Source organism: Convolutriloba macropyga, chromosome 10, assembly GCF_964194025.1.
Source record: "Convolutriloba macropyga chromosome 10, txConMacr16.3, whole genome shotgun sequence".
In the NCBI taxonomy this organism is placed as follows: domain Eukaryota; kingdom Metazoa; phylum Xenacoelomorpha; order Acoela; family Convolutidae; genus Convolutriloba; species Convolutriloba macropyga.
Window position 1 is genome coordinate 54031351 of NC_134477.1, and position 16267 is coordinate 54047617.

General features: G+C 35.1%; 1 protein-coding gene across 1 annotated transcript in view; it reads left to right on the forward strand.

The window, feature by feature from the left end:
* Positions 1-8851, forward strand: part of LOC142348076 (uncharacterized) — a 51754-nt gene extending 42903 nt beyond the window's left edge. The window contains exons 9-11 of the mRNA XM_075399241.1: positions 4120-4301; positions 8045-8159; positions 8834-8851. Coding sequence (XP_075255356.1) covers positions 4120-4301; positions 8045-8159; positions 8834-8851 — 315 coding nt within the window. The remainder of the gene's footprint in view (positions 1-4119; positions 4302-8044; positions 8160-8833) is intronic.
* Positions 8852-16267: the final 7416 nt, after the last annotated feature.

Below are 16267 nucleotides of genomic sequence, written 5' to 3' on the forward strand. Positions count from 1 at the left end.
TAGAAGCAGAAATAAATTAAAGATTCTTTATCACAATATAACATCTCAGCATTTAATAAAAAAGAATTTTCTTTTTGGTCTGTTTTCTGACTATATTTTTGAGACTGCAGATCTACAAAGCTATTGCGGCTATTTTCTGGCAATCTGCCAGCTATGCGTTTTCATCTTTTGTGCATCTTGTCATTTTTGAACAGAAAAGTTTTAAAATATATGTTAAGAGCCATCGTTTTGGTGTTGCAAGTTTTAGAGTTGCAACTTTCAGGACAACATTTTTTAAGTTTGTTCTTTTTTTTAGTTTTGCCTCAGTTTTTCGCCTTTAAAGTGATTGCTAAAAAAGGAACTAAGAGAATAATTTACTTTGTTTTGTGTAACGTTTGGCTGTGGCCTAAGTAAAATTTTCCCTTCTAAGCTTCTTTTATGATGTGTTCGGCTGTTTTTAAAAGATCTGTTCACATTTTTTATTATTTGCTGTCAAGCGAAATTTGGATCAATTATTGTAAACGTAATTGTCTGTTTTTTATGCAAAATTTTTGCTTGACCCTTTTGATCTTTCGAGTTACTTTACGCTCCTGAATTTTTCGTTTTGCGTGATATCAATTTCCCTCTCAATTATAAATGTCAGCAGCTGACCCAAGTGGCGGTAGTTCACTACCAAAAATCAAAAGAAAAGTGCGCCAAAGTTTTTTTTTCATTTTTTATTAAATTATTGATTACAGTGGTATATAATAGCTGAAGACGTCTTTTGAAACCTCCTTAAGTCAATTTAGTTACCCCTTACTGAAGCAGTCTGTAGTAGATTTGAGCTCCTGCTAGTCGTTCGAGAGCAATTCTTCCGAGGTTAGTCGGCTATGTTTATTTTCAAAGTCAATTTGGAGTAGTTATTTTGGTCACCCCGAAACAGGAAGTGAAGCGAAACGTTAGTGGTCTTGTGGCGTGAACTTTTGAGTAGTTTTAGTTGTTAATAATCAAGGATGACGACCATAATAAAGTAAGCATTTTGATTTTTTTTTTGAAAAAACTTCAAATGTTTCAGTTTTTAAATGGGTTTAATATTTTGTACCATATTATATTATTTCATATAAAATTTTTAATCCCTGAATAAGTTTTCACGAAAGCAATAGAAAACCATATCTTATTTGATTTCATTAGAAAGTATCTAAATTTTTCCTTTCTGGTCTTACGTGAAATATGATATTGATAGCATGTAATTCTCCCTAAGCGACAAATTTTTACTGTGATCACGTTTTCAGTCTGCAATTGTTACTGTTGGATTTTGTTCAGTCTCGAAAGTGAAATCAGGTATGCTAGTTTGAAAATGTCGGCAATTAACCCAGTCCTCGGACTTGCGCAATTTCTGATACCCATCTTGGGAAACGGACAGTAAATCGAAAGGAAAGTAAATTGAGTTTGGGTAAAATGTGATAATTTGAACCCCCCCCCCAACTAATAGCGCATAACTTGTAATCACTTCATTTGACTGTACTTCGGGGGTCGTGACCTTTTGCTGGTATGGCGGTTTGGACTTGATATCGATCTATCACGGCTAAAAAATTTTTCATGACGTGTCAATTTTTTCACAAAGGTGACATTCAAAAGTTTCATTAAAATTGACCATTTCAACGCAGTCCTTTCGATCAACTGTCCTAACCCCGTCCTACTCTTGTTGCTTTTCTTAAGTACAGTTCCTCAAAATAACAAAACTCAAAATATTGCATTTTCCTCACACATAGCTAGCATCACTCTCAGCTTTAACTCATATTTTGGCCTCAGGTTGTTTTCAAAATGCAAATAAATTTAATGAAATGAGAAATTCAATATTTTTGTATTGAGCTTCATCGTTAAGCCAATGTTCACTCGATTATTCATTTTGCTGGTCGAAGCTTCTGTGGTAAGATTTGAAATTAGCAAGTTTTTGAGGTCAAATCGCAATTTGAACTTGAGTTCAAGCAATATTTTTGTTTTTGAATTTGAATATTAATTTGAACCCTCATTGATACTCATTTTTGCTCTCAACTCGAGTCGAACTTTTTCGAATTAACAAAAATTGGCTCTCTTTGTGGCAGCAATTCATTCCCTTTGGCGAGTGATTTTTTATGATTCCTTAAAATGAGAAAGAATTGAGGATTTTTGGCGGAAATTCAATTAGGCGCCTGGATTTTTTGTAGCCAATTGGTATTATAATGTAATTAAATGACTATAACAATTGACTTCTATGAAAAATAGCTCTAAAACCAATCAAACATTGATCCAGTTTTTTAATTTTGGGCAATTTTACGATGTGATTTCTTTTCTCGCTAGTGGTTTTTTTGTTCACATGCGGCATTTTTACATTGATTTTCTGTTTTTTTTTTTTAAATTTTTTTTGATCTGATTTTTTTCACTTTAATTTTAAGTTTTTTCGCTTTACCTTAGTTCAGTTTGTTCAACATTTTGCGTGAAATCTTTTTGACTTTTCTAGGTTAGTTTCACTCTTCTCTCATTCTGCCAAAAGTGTTTTTAGACAGCAGTTGCTCAGCAAAGCAATTCAAAGTGAACAGAGTCAGTATCAAAAAACAAAATCAGAAAGGGAAGCGGAATAAACCCATAAAGCACAATTTTAGATGCCCATTACTCAAACTTTGTTCTTATTTACCATCTCTAATGCTTATTGTTATTGATACCAGCCCCTGTGTGGTCTCTCTACGAAACAGGAGTATTTTCAGCTCCAAATTGACATCAAATTAGTTGGCACTTAAAATTGTTGGTAAACAAAAATTATTTTATCATTTATTTTTTCTCTTCTTTCAAGCCTAATCTTGTTATGGGAATCAACGGCGGCTATTTTCCGGCAATCCTCTGGGTATGTTTATTTTTTTGAAACCAAAAATTGGCTGTGATGACACCGAGTAAAGCAAAACCTTGAAAAAATTATACAATTGGCATGTACTTTTAAAAACTCGTTTGCATGTAAAGACGTCTGTTAGGGACACTTAACAATTTTACAGCATCTAGTAGATTATGAAGCCCAGTTTCCGCAAAGCTTTAGTTGAGGATTTTCACGTAATGACTGCAAAAACCCCGATCGCTTAATCGAGTTTTCGCCCAATATCGAATTCCCAGTTTTTAATTCGTTATACGTTTTGATCACGTTTTTCGTTTCACATAAGTCACCACGTTCACGTTTATTTTGATTTATCTCACTCGCTGTTTCAACGGAATGGAATTTCGAATCCATCCAGAAAATTTGAGCAAATACTCTCAATGTATAAAGCGGAGTAAAATGAGATGGATATACCAATATAGCCCTGGTCGTGAGATTTGGTCCTGTTGCTTTCACTGGATCCTTGAGTCTGCTTGTTCAACCATCCACAGCATCACTGATGGTAATGAGTCCATTAATTTTTTACATTTAGGCTTTTTTCTTACATTTTGTGCTTTTTCTTGACTCAGAAAGGCAATCTGAGCTCATTAAAGCAGGTGGTCTTTTTCCTAGTAATATCGGCTAGCAGAATCTTGTGACCTACTTTCTGTTTATTAGCCAATGTTTGGATTGTTTAACCTCCAGCGACAGTGAATTAAGATTCAGCAATCTTTAAGTAGAGGAGACGTGACTCTAGTTGAAATCTCTAAGAAATTCTGCCGTTTAGCTCGTTTATTACGGTGGGACGGAGTTAACTTGTACGAAGTACCTTTTGGGTCGAAGTACCGTCTGCAGAGTAGTACAAGCGGGCTTGAAATTCAAGTTTTAAGATGTCGGATCCTCGCAGTGCCAGAAGTTCCTATGTATATTGCGAGCCAAATTTTATATCATGCAAAGTAAACTTAAACTCTTCACTTCCAAACCGCTACGCAGTTTTCTACGAATGCCAGACTTCTCAGTGACTTCATCAGTGCCATGTACCCTATACTTGCTAGTTTTAACTTCTGGCTGTATATATGTGAACTTCTGGCACTGCACGGTTTCGGCATTTTCCAACATTTATGTTTTGATAAACTGTTTAATCGAATTCCGCAGATTTCTGGTAACTTTTTTGCTCATATTTTTACCCAGATGAAAAAAACCATTCATTTTGCTGAAATTTTTACTTTATCTTAATAGATATTGGCTCGGGCTTGACTAGGGTTGTGTTTAATTTGCAGAATGGCGATGGCTCTATGTACAGGGCGGGATCTCTGACTAAATTGAGGCAGTCACTTCAGAAGAGTAGCACTAAACTGTTCAAGGCTTTCGGCAGATCCACAGCTGCCACTCCCAATGATTCCTACGGTCCAGGTGGAATGGGCCACAGTTCCTACCAAATGGCTACCCAGGGTGGGGGAGGGTGAGTATTATCCATTGCTCGTAGAATATCAACAGCCCAGTGCGATTACCGTCGTAAACACTTTCAAGATCTACAAAAACACTTTTCAGACCTTAGCATTGAGGTTGAGGTTCTTGCACGAACTTGGAAACGCTTGGTGTAGGTTTTCAAGTTCTCAAAAGAGATGATGTGGGTTATGAAAAAAATAGCAGAAGATTGATAAGTTCATCCCCATAACAGACTATCGCTCCTGGGAAACTACTTCATGAAACTACTGTCATCTTTATGTCGCAATGAATCTCTCCGGGTAGTAATTTTCTTTATCGCCAGAATCCAAATTGGAGGATCGCATGCTAAGAGTTCGATTCCTGCAATTTGATCCCACCATTTTGCGATGTCACCCCACAGATATCTGAAATAATTATATGTCTCTTGAGAGATCCTAGGTGTAATTAAGTAAAATATGAACTAGGTCAGTTTACTTGGTGATCAAGACCGTCAGATCGATAATAATTGTTCCGACCCCCTCTTTAGTGGGGAGGGAGGAACTATATACTCAACTGGGTTTTTTTTGTTCAGTCAATTTTGGCCGATCGATATATTCATCGTAGAGAATTGTGAGTGGTATCGTTAAAAAGCCCGTCCACCGTAGAATACGGAATTAAAAAGATTTTTTCGATTTTCGTTTTTTACAGGGAGTTATCGAGGTTTAAAGTTTTGTGAACATTCGACTGTTTTTGTTCACATTTTCAGTAATTTTTGGTAAAATTTGGCACAATTTCGCTAATATAATTCAAAATAAGTTGAAATTTTTAGCGGCAGATTGTTGTTGTTACCGTTAGAGATAGAAGAGCGTTGCTGAATTGTTTGATTTAAGTTTTTTTGGCTAAAATTTTTGATAATATTTTCAAAATTCAAACTTTTTTCATCAAAATGGCACAAAATATGCGTTTTTGGTCCACTTTGTTAAAGTTTGCCAGACTTAGTGACCTAGAAACATTAACACAGAGTCCCTAATCTCAGAAAGAGCGCTAGGTGCAATTAGGCTACGTATGACAGTCTTCTGGAATTAAAACTTTGCCGTTTTTTGCAGATTTAACTCGATAATTATAAAAAATGCATCGTTGTTTTTTTTTTAATATTTGAAGAACTCCACTCAACAATTGGTCTAATTCGCAAACACTTGGAACACTTGGTCGGTTTGCTGGGCGCGCAACAAAATCAGGGAGAGTTTCGATAATATCCTGGATTCTTAGAATCAGAGACTTTTTGGTTTTTATTCTGATGCTGCCTTTTTTCAAAATATTTTGCTTTTGTTTTTTTAATGTTAATTAATGACCATATGTTTTATTCACGGCATCGTTAATGACAGCTACAATTTACGTAAATTTGAGGCTGAATGTAGATACAGTTTGTTTTCAGAGAACCAAAGGGTTTTTATGGCTTTGAGGAAGAGTTTTAGTAAAATTTAACTGAATTCTTGTCTTTTGCCTTCAATTGTTTTTCTTTTGGCAGTGTGATTTTTAAGTTTAACCACTCAATGATCTAAATTTCCTCCTAAAGAAGTGCAGGTGAACCTTTTATGTTCATTCGGTTGTTACCTAATGTCTCTCATGTTATTGAAAGTATTTGTTCTGTCATGAAAAGAAATTTCTGTGATTTTTTTAACTTGTCAATTTTTTGTATTATTTTAGTCAACATTTTGCTTTTTCTCAGGAGGTACAGGTCACCCAGTCCTCCTTATAGAATAAAAACTGATTTCGTGGCCGATTGTTTTAACAGAAGGTTTTCTTGTTTTTGGTACTACGAGTTGACATTAAAAATTTTCTGGTTTTTGTGCATAATTGCCCAATTTTGTTGTTGTTTTTGCTTCTTTTGTAAATTGTCACGTTATTTAACAATCTAACTGAAAAAAGCTTTACAACATCTGAAACTGAAAATATTTTTTGTTTTCATAACCTATGGTTTGAAGGGCTGCGCCACCGTTCTCTTGCAAAAATTGTAGAGTTTTTTTTTGCACTTTATTTGTTGTTAAATTTTGTTGTCATATGCCAAATATTGTGTAATTAAAGGTCTCAGTGGCCAACTATAGATAAACAAATGAATTTAATATTTGATATCAGTAGATAGCTAATGGTTATTTTGATTCTAATGGTTATTTTGAATTAAATTTCTTAAAATAGAGTAATAGTATTCTTCAACTTTTCACTTTTTTTTGGTTTGCGTTTTCTTCTTTTTTTACTATATTGTATCAATTTCGTAAATTAGCCTCCTTGTTTAGAGCTCTTTTTAATGTTTTGTTGAATCCAACAATAATTTTTCTGTTGTTTAAACGTTTTAAATGATGTCTTCAGGGCTTAGACCATTTGTTTCAGCAGAATTTTGTGAAATTTGGTTACTTTTCAGTTTTTGTGGTTCTTTTTGTTGTCATTTTGTGATAGTCGTTTTACAAAAAGACGTTATGATGAACAAAGGAGACGCAAATAAAGATATATTCTCGCGGTTAAAATCTTATAAATTGAATGGCTTCAAAACTGTGGTTTCGTAAAGTTGTTTGTGAAACTTATTAGTTCAGCTTGTACTTAATGTTATTTTACAGTCTTATTATTTAGTCTCATTAATAACAATCGCGATTAGTTTTCCAAGTAGTTGCAAGACAAACTGTCTACTCTTTTAGTCTACTCTAAGCTTTTGTTGGATATTAATTTTGAAAATATTTGTTTTTAATGAAAAAAGTGATAGATTTTTGAGATCTGCCTATTTTATTTCTGTTAAATTGTAGCTAAGCATCTCTATATACAATTCACAACTTTTATCTATTGAAATACAGTGTGCTCTTCATAAAGGTTTTATTTTCCTCAAATGGTCTTTCTTCTTGGAACAACCAGTTTTCATGAAACCAATTTTCGTGTTTTTTGTACATTTGCCCATTTTTGTAGGTTTTTGTTTTCTTTTCGCAGTATCACAATAATGGGCGTCATTTGATTTACAATTGTTGTCAGCTGCAAAAATGCAAATGAAGATTTTTATTGTTTTTAGTGATCAGCTGAATATTTAATTGATTGGGGGGAGATCGTTTTTGTGCATAATTTTTACGTGCAAATTTTTCGTTTTTGCCTGTATTTGTCGTTCTTTTTGTAGTCGTATGACATATCCTGGATGATGAAAGGCCTCAGTCGCTCTCTATTGAGGTTTAAAAGACTCTCTCAATGATTTCATTTGATGCGTAATGTTTCTGATCAGCTCGAATTTAATTCTTTTTTTTTTTTAAAAAAAAGGAATGTTTTAATAAACTTTGCCTCTTTTTCTCATTTCTAGTCGACTTGTTGCCAAGTCGGATTGAGGAAAAGTCCCATATTTTGTCCCAAAAATGTACCGGTAAATGTTCTTAGTATAAATTTTATCTGATGCCATTTTGATTTGGTTATTAGTGGTTTTCAAAAAATGGACAATGAGTTTTGGTCGTAATGAATATTTGTAACTATTTGATTTTTATTGCCGTCTTTTCTGGTAGTCATATTATTGTAGCCACATGTCTCATAGGCCCTCTAGAGTAGATTGTTTTATTCTTTTAGTAGTTTGTTGAACGATATGTTGATATAATAATTTTTTTATCTCTTCCTCATTTGGTAGACAATTAAGTGAAAAATGTAGATGAGCGGGGTCGGAACTTAATGTGCGAACGCACATTACCGAGCCGCCTTGTTGGATTATCAAATCAAAGAGTTTCAAAGAGTTACTGTATTTGTGAGTTTGGTGTTTAGAATGAAGCGTGCGAGTTCCCTGTCGGTGCTAACAACCTCAAACAGCAGCAGTAGTGGTGGACACAACACAGCAACTGACAGGGGAGGAGGAGGGGGAGATAGAGAAAGTTACCAGGTCACTATTTTTACTACTCACAACCATTACATAATCTTTCCCATTATAGCCCCGCAGCTTTGTAGAGTTAGAACACCTAAACACCACCTCCACAATTAAAGATATTATAGGGTGACGGGGGCTGTAATTGGAAAGACCCCCCCCCCCCCGGACATTTGATCAGAACAAAATTCGAGAAACTTCCCAAACCCATTCCGGCACGTATTTGGGGCTGATTAAAGTTTCGCTTTTCTACTTATTTTGGCCATGTGTATCTACAAAATGCACAATGAACGCACGAAATTCTCAACAGTCGATATTGATGTAATTGAATTGAGCACGGCTTCTTGCAGACCTCTCAGCATTGAGCATGATAATTCTAAATTGAGAATGTAATTTGCAAAGCACTGATATTTTAACGATCTTTGTTTAATAATGGGATGTAAACCATCGTAGTTGACGTCTCAATCACAACTTCCAAAGTGAATAAAAAGCAAATTTATCCCCGTAAAAATGAATGCTCAACAAAATGAATAACCCTCTACTTTCTATCAACAATAAACGTTTCCGAATAATTCTCAGTATGATCATTTTTAGCAAGAACAATTATAATACTCTAGGTCTCTAACTAACAAATTTTGCATGGTCGTGAGTAACGTTTTATCCCTAACTAAGCTCCGGTTGCGCCTTTTCAGCAATCACAGTTCCTCTAGCAGTTTGAGATATGTAAAGAATATCTTGACAACTCCTTAGAGAATAACAAAGTGAGTCTTGTTAGCTGCTGCACTGGTTTTTCATGGCTTTTTTGTCCTGTGCAATATAGTTTCTTTGCCGCAAAACTGTTGTTGAATGGTTGTTTTGGTCTCTGCTTTTGTTTTTGTTGCAATAAACAAATTAATAGCGAGGGACTGTATGAATTCACCCGCGAGTCCGACACGTCATCAGAAGTGTGCGCATTGGATTACGATGGTTTGTATGGAACGGTAGATAACCCTAGCTCGAACATTGAGAAACAGAACCAGGGTCATGTAAACTCAACAGAGGTTGTTATAAGAAAAATCGGGTTGTCATCCAGCTTTTTTCTATTTTGACATGTTCTGATCTGTTTTTATCATACACGAGACAGTGGCTGTTGATTATCTGTTCAGCAAGAATATGATGACCTTGAACTTTTTGTTTACAGTTTTTTGAGAACATTGAGTTAACAGGTGTGGTAATAAAATGGTCTCTTTTTGGTAACTCCATATACAGACAAAGTTTCAAAAAAAAGTACTAAAAAGTCGATATTAAAATAGGAAAATAAAGTATTTGATAAAAAAGCAATGCAGCTAATCTGAACAGGTATTAAGTTAAAGCTAAAATACTAGTTTTCAGGTTAGGCATTCTGGCTTAGTATAAGTAAAGATTTGATAGATAAACAAAAACGATAGAAAAACATAAAAATGGACCTCTTGCTTCGAATTTACATCCAATTTGAGATCATGACGTTTTCTTAAATTTGCGTGTACCATTTATACGTGTTTTATTTGTTGCTAATGGTTTTTTTCATAGCCTAAAAGGAGCGGGACTCGCCATTAAAATTGTTATATGCCATCATAATTTTACAAAGGCGCTAATAGAGATTATCATATTCAACCGCGGTGGAAAACGTGAAATATTTGTAAAATGGTAAATTTTTAGTTCTTACAATTCTAAGACACCTTTCCTGTGAGGTTGATGCTACGGTGGCCAGTTATCGCTTTTTGTTGTGAGGATATCAATTATTGGAATAGTTTATCGATAGCTAAAAGCAATAGAGTCTAATGTGACGTTTATCGAGAACCGTTTGTTTTGGTATAGTTTCGATCTGGGCAGCTCTCGAAAATTTTACATAGATCTCATTTATTTTCTGAGTAATCATCGTTGTCATGTGCATCTTTACATATACGGTTAGGTACATCCATACGCCTTGTTTACTTGAAAGTCTCGATAAGTCAAAATATGAAAACATTATGATGGTTAGTGATATTATGAAATAGCTAATCAGTATTTCTGGAAAAATGAATTAATTCAGAAACTCATTAATAGCAGGATAAATCTGTGAGAGTATTTGAACAACAAATGTAGCAATTTTACCAATCGTGTTTTTTTTGTAACAGCGAAGTTGTCAGCTGAGCGTACGAATCTTGCGGTTATCATGGTTTTTTTTCGTCGTCTGATGGTCATTTTTCGTTTAACCTTTGTTCACGCAACAAACCTCAAAAAAGCTTTTTAATTGGTTTTGTATGCCGCTCTTCCAGTGCTCTCTTAACAGTTTTCATGTACGTGACGTCATTTTTAAAACGAATTAATATCGACGTTTATGATAAATTGCCTGATGTGTTTTTTAAATCAAAAATAAATGACTTACTGGAGTCTCTAAAATAGTTTTTAATACCAATATTGAGGTCGATTACGGTTACTCTAAACGTTTTCAAGCTCGACGATGGACTCTCATACAACAAAGGCTGTTAGTAATGCACTTAGGCGACTAAAATTGAGTGAGCACTTGCATTTTTTGGAAGGTCTTTTTTTAAAATAATTATATTGATGCATCAGTAACTCTGATCTACTGAAAAAATCTGTATCCATTGCTACCTATAATCTTATGGCATGCAAGTGTATCTGGTAGCTAATTCTTTTGGTAGTCTATCTGGTAGCTAAGCCCGAAAATGTCTTTTCAAACAATCACCTTACGAAACTGTTAGTACTTTTAAGTGATCTGCTAATAACGAACAAAGAAACTTTCTTCTCAGTTTTTAAAAAGGTGATGTTACTTAGCTGATTAGCTGAGAATGATAGAGCTATTTCTATAATTTGTTGACTTTCAATAATCTTTGAGCGTTTTTTAAATGAATAAATTGCAGAACTTTCCAGAGATTTGAAATGCTTTCTAAAACCCTATTTGGTGTGCATTTGTTGACAATTGATGAAGTTGTTTGTTGTACAGAAACTATTAGGTACCATGCCGACAAAGATGAACTTGCTGCTGCTGCTTTTTTTGATATATCAAAAGCTTTCCACTGCCACAGTTTTTTGCTTAAGTAACGCACCCTAGGATTTTCAATTAACTCAACTAATTTGGTCTTTCGCTGTCGTTCGCAATTTATGCAAAACAGCAGTTAGCCACGTTAAATCGGATTGGATTACATAATATCAATTTGTACCGCTTTCCACAATTCTGGGACCACTGAATTTCAACTTTTGTGTCAATGGCTTGAACAAACGATTGCCAACTTTTGCCAAACTTTTTCAATATGCAGATAATACAATCACATAATAGCGAACCGATATTTGCTACAAATAATGGGGAACAGTCTTTGAGTCTTAAAGCCTAAGTAATCTAAAAAACCGCCTCCTGCTTAATCTCTCAAAGCCTGAGTTCACTACTTCTGCTTAAAAATCGAAAATTGGATGGGCAAAAATTACAAAACTCTTAGTCGGTTAGTTTTAAATTGAAATCGCTATTCATGTCAACTGTCTCAAAGTGCACATTCAATCGCTATCTTTTCAAGAGGAGTTGAAATATGTATTGCGGAAAATTGTTGCAGCTATCAAAACTCTATTTTACTTCTTCAGCTTTTATTCAGCTGTTATGTCATTTACACAACTGTTTAATTGCTCTCAAACGAAGTTTGTAGCGATTATATTAGTCGTGCCGGTCTTTTTTTATGCGATTTTTTGCTTGACCGATTTTTCGTCTGACGCTTTTAACTTTTCGTCCTCAAAAATGGGATAAACAGGTAGCGCCCAGCGGGCATTAAGCGCTCTTAGAGCCTTTCAGCTCTGCTTCAGCTCAAACTGTTTTGGAGACTTATACTTATGGTGTGAAGGGTGGTTCTTAGAGGTTGAGACACCCCCCCCCCCCACCTGTTGACACCCCACCCCCACTATTGCCTCCACCCCCACCGCGCTGTTGCCCCCCAACCCAGTGTTGCCTCCCATCAGCCCCCGGTGGACCCCCCCCCCCCCCCGTGGCTAGCTAATTTCGAAGCCAACCGCTCGCCGGTCGTTTGAGAGCAATTTTCCCGACATTAGTCGGTTGTTTTGTCTTTTTGTATGGTGAGACAACATGGAAGATATTTAAATTTTCATAATACTGATTCTCTTGTTATTATCTTGTTTGAACGACGTATTGAATTTTGAAACATTAGTGTCCAATGTAGTTGGAAATCACTGTTTTTATTCGATAATTGCTCCTTTCGCTTTACACTCGCATTTTTCAGTCATTATTAGTTGCCGCCCTCATCTTCTCAGCCGGCTATTATAGCGCTCCTATATATTTTTTTTTACTTCGTCGAATAAAAAAATGTTTCGCTTTACCTCATTTTGCCGCTTTTTCAACATTTTGCGTGATATCTTTTTGACTTCTCTAGGCTAGTTTCTCTCTTCTCTCATTCTGCTAAAAGTGATTTTGAACATCAGTTGCTCAGCAAAGCAATTCAAAATGAACAGAGTCAGTATAAAAAATTGAAGTCAGAAGTAGAAACGGGATAAACCCATAAAGCCCAATTTTAGATGCCCGCTATTTGAACGTCGTTCCTATAAGTCGTAGTTACCATCTCTAATGCTTATTGGTATTGATAGTAGCCCCTGTAGCCTCTCTCTAAGAAACAGAAGTACGTTATGTTCAACTACGAAATGCCATCAAAATAAATCGGACTTAAAAATGTTTTTGTACAAAAATCTTTTTTTTTTCAATATCTTCTATTCTTTCAATCCCAATCATGCTTATTGGAATCAACGGCGGCTATTTTCCGGCAATCTGCCGGGTATGTTTCTGGATATCGCCATGGCCACTATGACGTGACAAAATAGTACTTGTATTAATTTAAAGTTGCCGTTTGATTGTTGAATCCTTAACTTATGAGTTTTTTGACAGCCCTCTATTGTTATATGTGCTCTTTTTTTAAGAAATGTTTTTGTTGCCATCAGTTTGAGTTAACAAATTAGCATCAAAAAAGGGTTGCGTTTCTAGAAATCTTTCTGCATATGCCGTTCTGAAATACACTGCAATAGCTAGCACTCGCACTTAATTTTGCAAAAAAAAACGAAACGTTCCGCTTACTCTATCTCATATGTTTCAAATTGGGAAATATAAAATAGTACTTGTGTAAAATACTTATAAAATATAAATATTTCAATATTCAGCGCGGGCCTCAATGAAAACTGAATCTGTATATGGTCAATTGACAACATATTAACCTATGTATGTTATGTATTGACTAAAAGAAGTTTCGGTTACTAAGTCATTCGAAAACACTGGTAAGGAAAAGGCTGAACAACGGCCGATTATTGCCTTTATTTTGTTCATTTGTCGACTAAAAGTTGAATTAAAGTTTTAAAATTTTTTGCTTCTTTGTTTGCAGTGTAAAGACTGGTGATCGTGGTTCGTCCCATAATGGTGAGCCTGACAAATATTGGTAGAATAATTGTTCTTAAACTTGTTGTTTATTGGTACGGAATTTTTCTCTATTTTCCTCTTTGCATTTAGTCCATATTTTTGTCTTACTACTGAAAACTAAAAGTGTGATTTCTCATATCCTGTTTGTTTGTTGTTGTCTTATCAGGGCTGTTGTTTTTCGTGAATAGAAATAACTATGTAAAATTTATTACAAATCGTTTAACTAAACGTTTTAGACTTTCTTTTCAAATATTAAGTTACATAATTAATTGCTCTCAAACGAAGTTTGTAGCAATTATATTAGTCCTGTTGGTCTTTATTATGCGATTTTTCGCTTGACCGATGTTTTGTCTGACCCATTTGACTTATCGTCATCAAAAACGGGATAAACAGGTAGCGCCCATTGGGCATTAAGTTCTCGTAGAGCCTTTCAGCTCACTAGTCTCCAAGTACGCGATTCACAGAAACTGTTTTAAAGACTTATGCTACAAGTCCACTCTCTCCCCACACAACAACCCCCACTTCAGCCCCCTCACTTGCCCCTCCCCAATCCTCATCCCTGCGCATCGTTCGGGGCGTAAGGGCCCCATGCATCCAAAGACCACCTTCTATCATTGTCCCCCTGATGCCCACGCTGCGCTAACATCATGTCCCTTCAATTTAGCTAAAGCTAGCCTCACTAGCCAACCATTCGCCGATCGTTGGAGAGCAATTCGCTTCACATTAGTTGGCTATGTTTTAGCTTTGAAAAAGGCGTGGATTGAGAAAAATGTTTGAAGTTATAGTTCCAGATCTATAGCTGTGTGCCTATTGGTAAATGGAAGACGCTTGTATTTTGATCTATAACTTTGAACGAGCTAAAAATGAGACAAATATAAAATGCAAAGAACCGCTGATTGATTCGTGCTTGATAATTCAGGCGTTTTAAGTCATACGGTTTTTTTAATCGCTGTGTTTTCTCAATCGGCTGTTATTACACTCTTAATCTTATTACCTCGTCAAAGAAAATTTTATTTCGATTTACCTCAGATTTATTATGAGAGGTTATTTTTCAGAGACTACTTTTTAATTTTTGCTCAATCTGTTTTTCAGGGTCAGTTTTTTTTAGCAAAACAACAAAAAATGAACAGAATCATTGTTGAAAAACAAAATCAAAATTGGAAAAGGGATGAACAGATAATTTTTATAGTATTAGATGACCGTTACTTATACATTTAATTACCTTATTACCATGTCTGATGATTATTGATATCAATAATCATTTTTTAAGATCTGTTCACGCAATTTCATGATTTTCGAAGTCAAATTGGAGTGATGATTTTGGTCACGTCGAAACAGGAATTGGAGCGAAAAAGCAAGTGGTTTTGCGGCGTAAAATTTTTTTATTCTAATCTGTGTATGAACAAAAATTCGCTTTCTCGATAGTGGTTTTTTGTTCTCATTCGAGATTTTCGCTTTGATTTCTACTGTTTTTGTTGCTGTAAACTGAGCGGAGCTATATTGCGGTGCTCTTGGTCTTTTTTACAACTCAAAAAGTTTGAATTGTATCAGGCGCTGTCTTTTTTTATGATCTGTTCGCATATCTTCATATTTTTGAAGTCTCTGATTTTAAAGTAGAGTGAGAAAACGGTATTTGAACAAAAATTCGCTTTCTCGCTAGCGGTTTTTTGTCACATGGGGAAATTTCACTTTGATTTTTTTTACTTTTTTGTCAATTTTTAGGTTCGAATTTTTTTCTAAATGGGTTTCCCAATCCATTGATAGTTCATTCTAGGCCTAGTTTTTTGTTTGGACCAAATTTTCCTTTCTTGGTAGTGGTTTTTTGTTCACGTGCGGCATTTTGACTTTGTTTTTTAGTGTTTTGAAAATTTTTTTGATCTTATTTTGGAAATGGTTTCTTCAATTCACGTTCTAGGTCTAGTTTTTGTTTAGTCAATGAAATTTCTTCAAATTGTAGGAGTCCTGCTATATTTTTTGTTTCGTCTGACGGTCTTTTTCGTTTTTATATTTGTTTCACACAGCAAAGCTGAAAAATTCAATTTTTCTGAATGACTTCTTCCTCTCATCAACGGCGTTTGCATATGTGGCGTCATTTCTTACTCTCTCTCTCTCTCTCTCTCTCTCTCTCTCTCTCTCTCTCTCTCTCTCTCCCTCCAGCGAAGGTTTTAGATCATTTGCGTAATTAGGTTTTGATCATACGTGACTTACCTCAATAAATAAAATGACTTTTGCGTCTTAAAACTTAAGTTTAATTTGAATTAGTTTAACGTCAAAGGACCTCAAATGTGCAGTAAAGGTCTCCAATAAAAAGCTTCTGGGGAGCAAATTTTAACAAGCTTTTTGATTTATCCCTGAATGTTTTTTACCTAGCTTTTTGAGCGGCGTCGATTTTTTTTTCAATTTAGGTCTGTATTGTTTTTATCTATATTATACGGCACGCAGGTCTATTCTTTCACAGCTTTTCCGGCAATCTGCCGGCTATGATTTCAATTTTTTGATAGGATTTCTTTCTAATTAATAGTCGCCCTCATCTTCTCAGCCGGCTATTATAGCGCTCCTATTTTTTTTTTACTTCGTGGAATAAAAAATGTTCGCTTTACCTCATTTTGCCGCTTTTTCAACATTTTGCGTGATATCTTTTTGACTTCTCTAGGCTAGTTTCTCTCTTCTCTCATTCTGCTAAAAGTGATGTTGAACATCAGTTGCT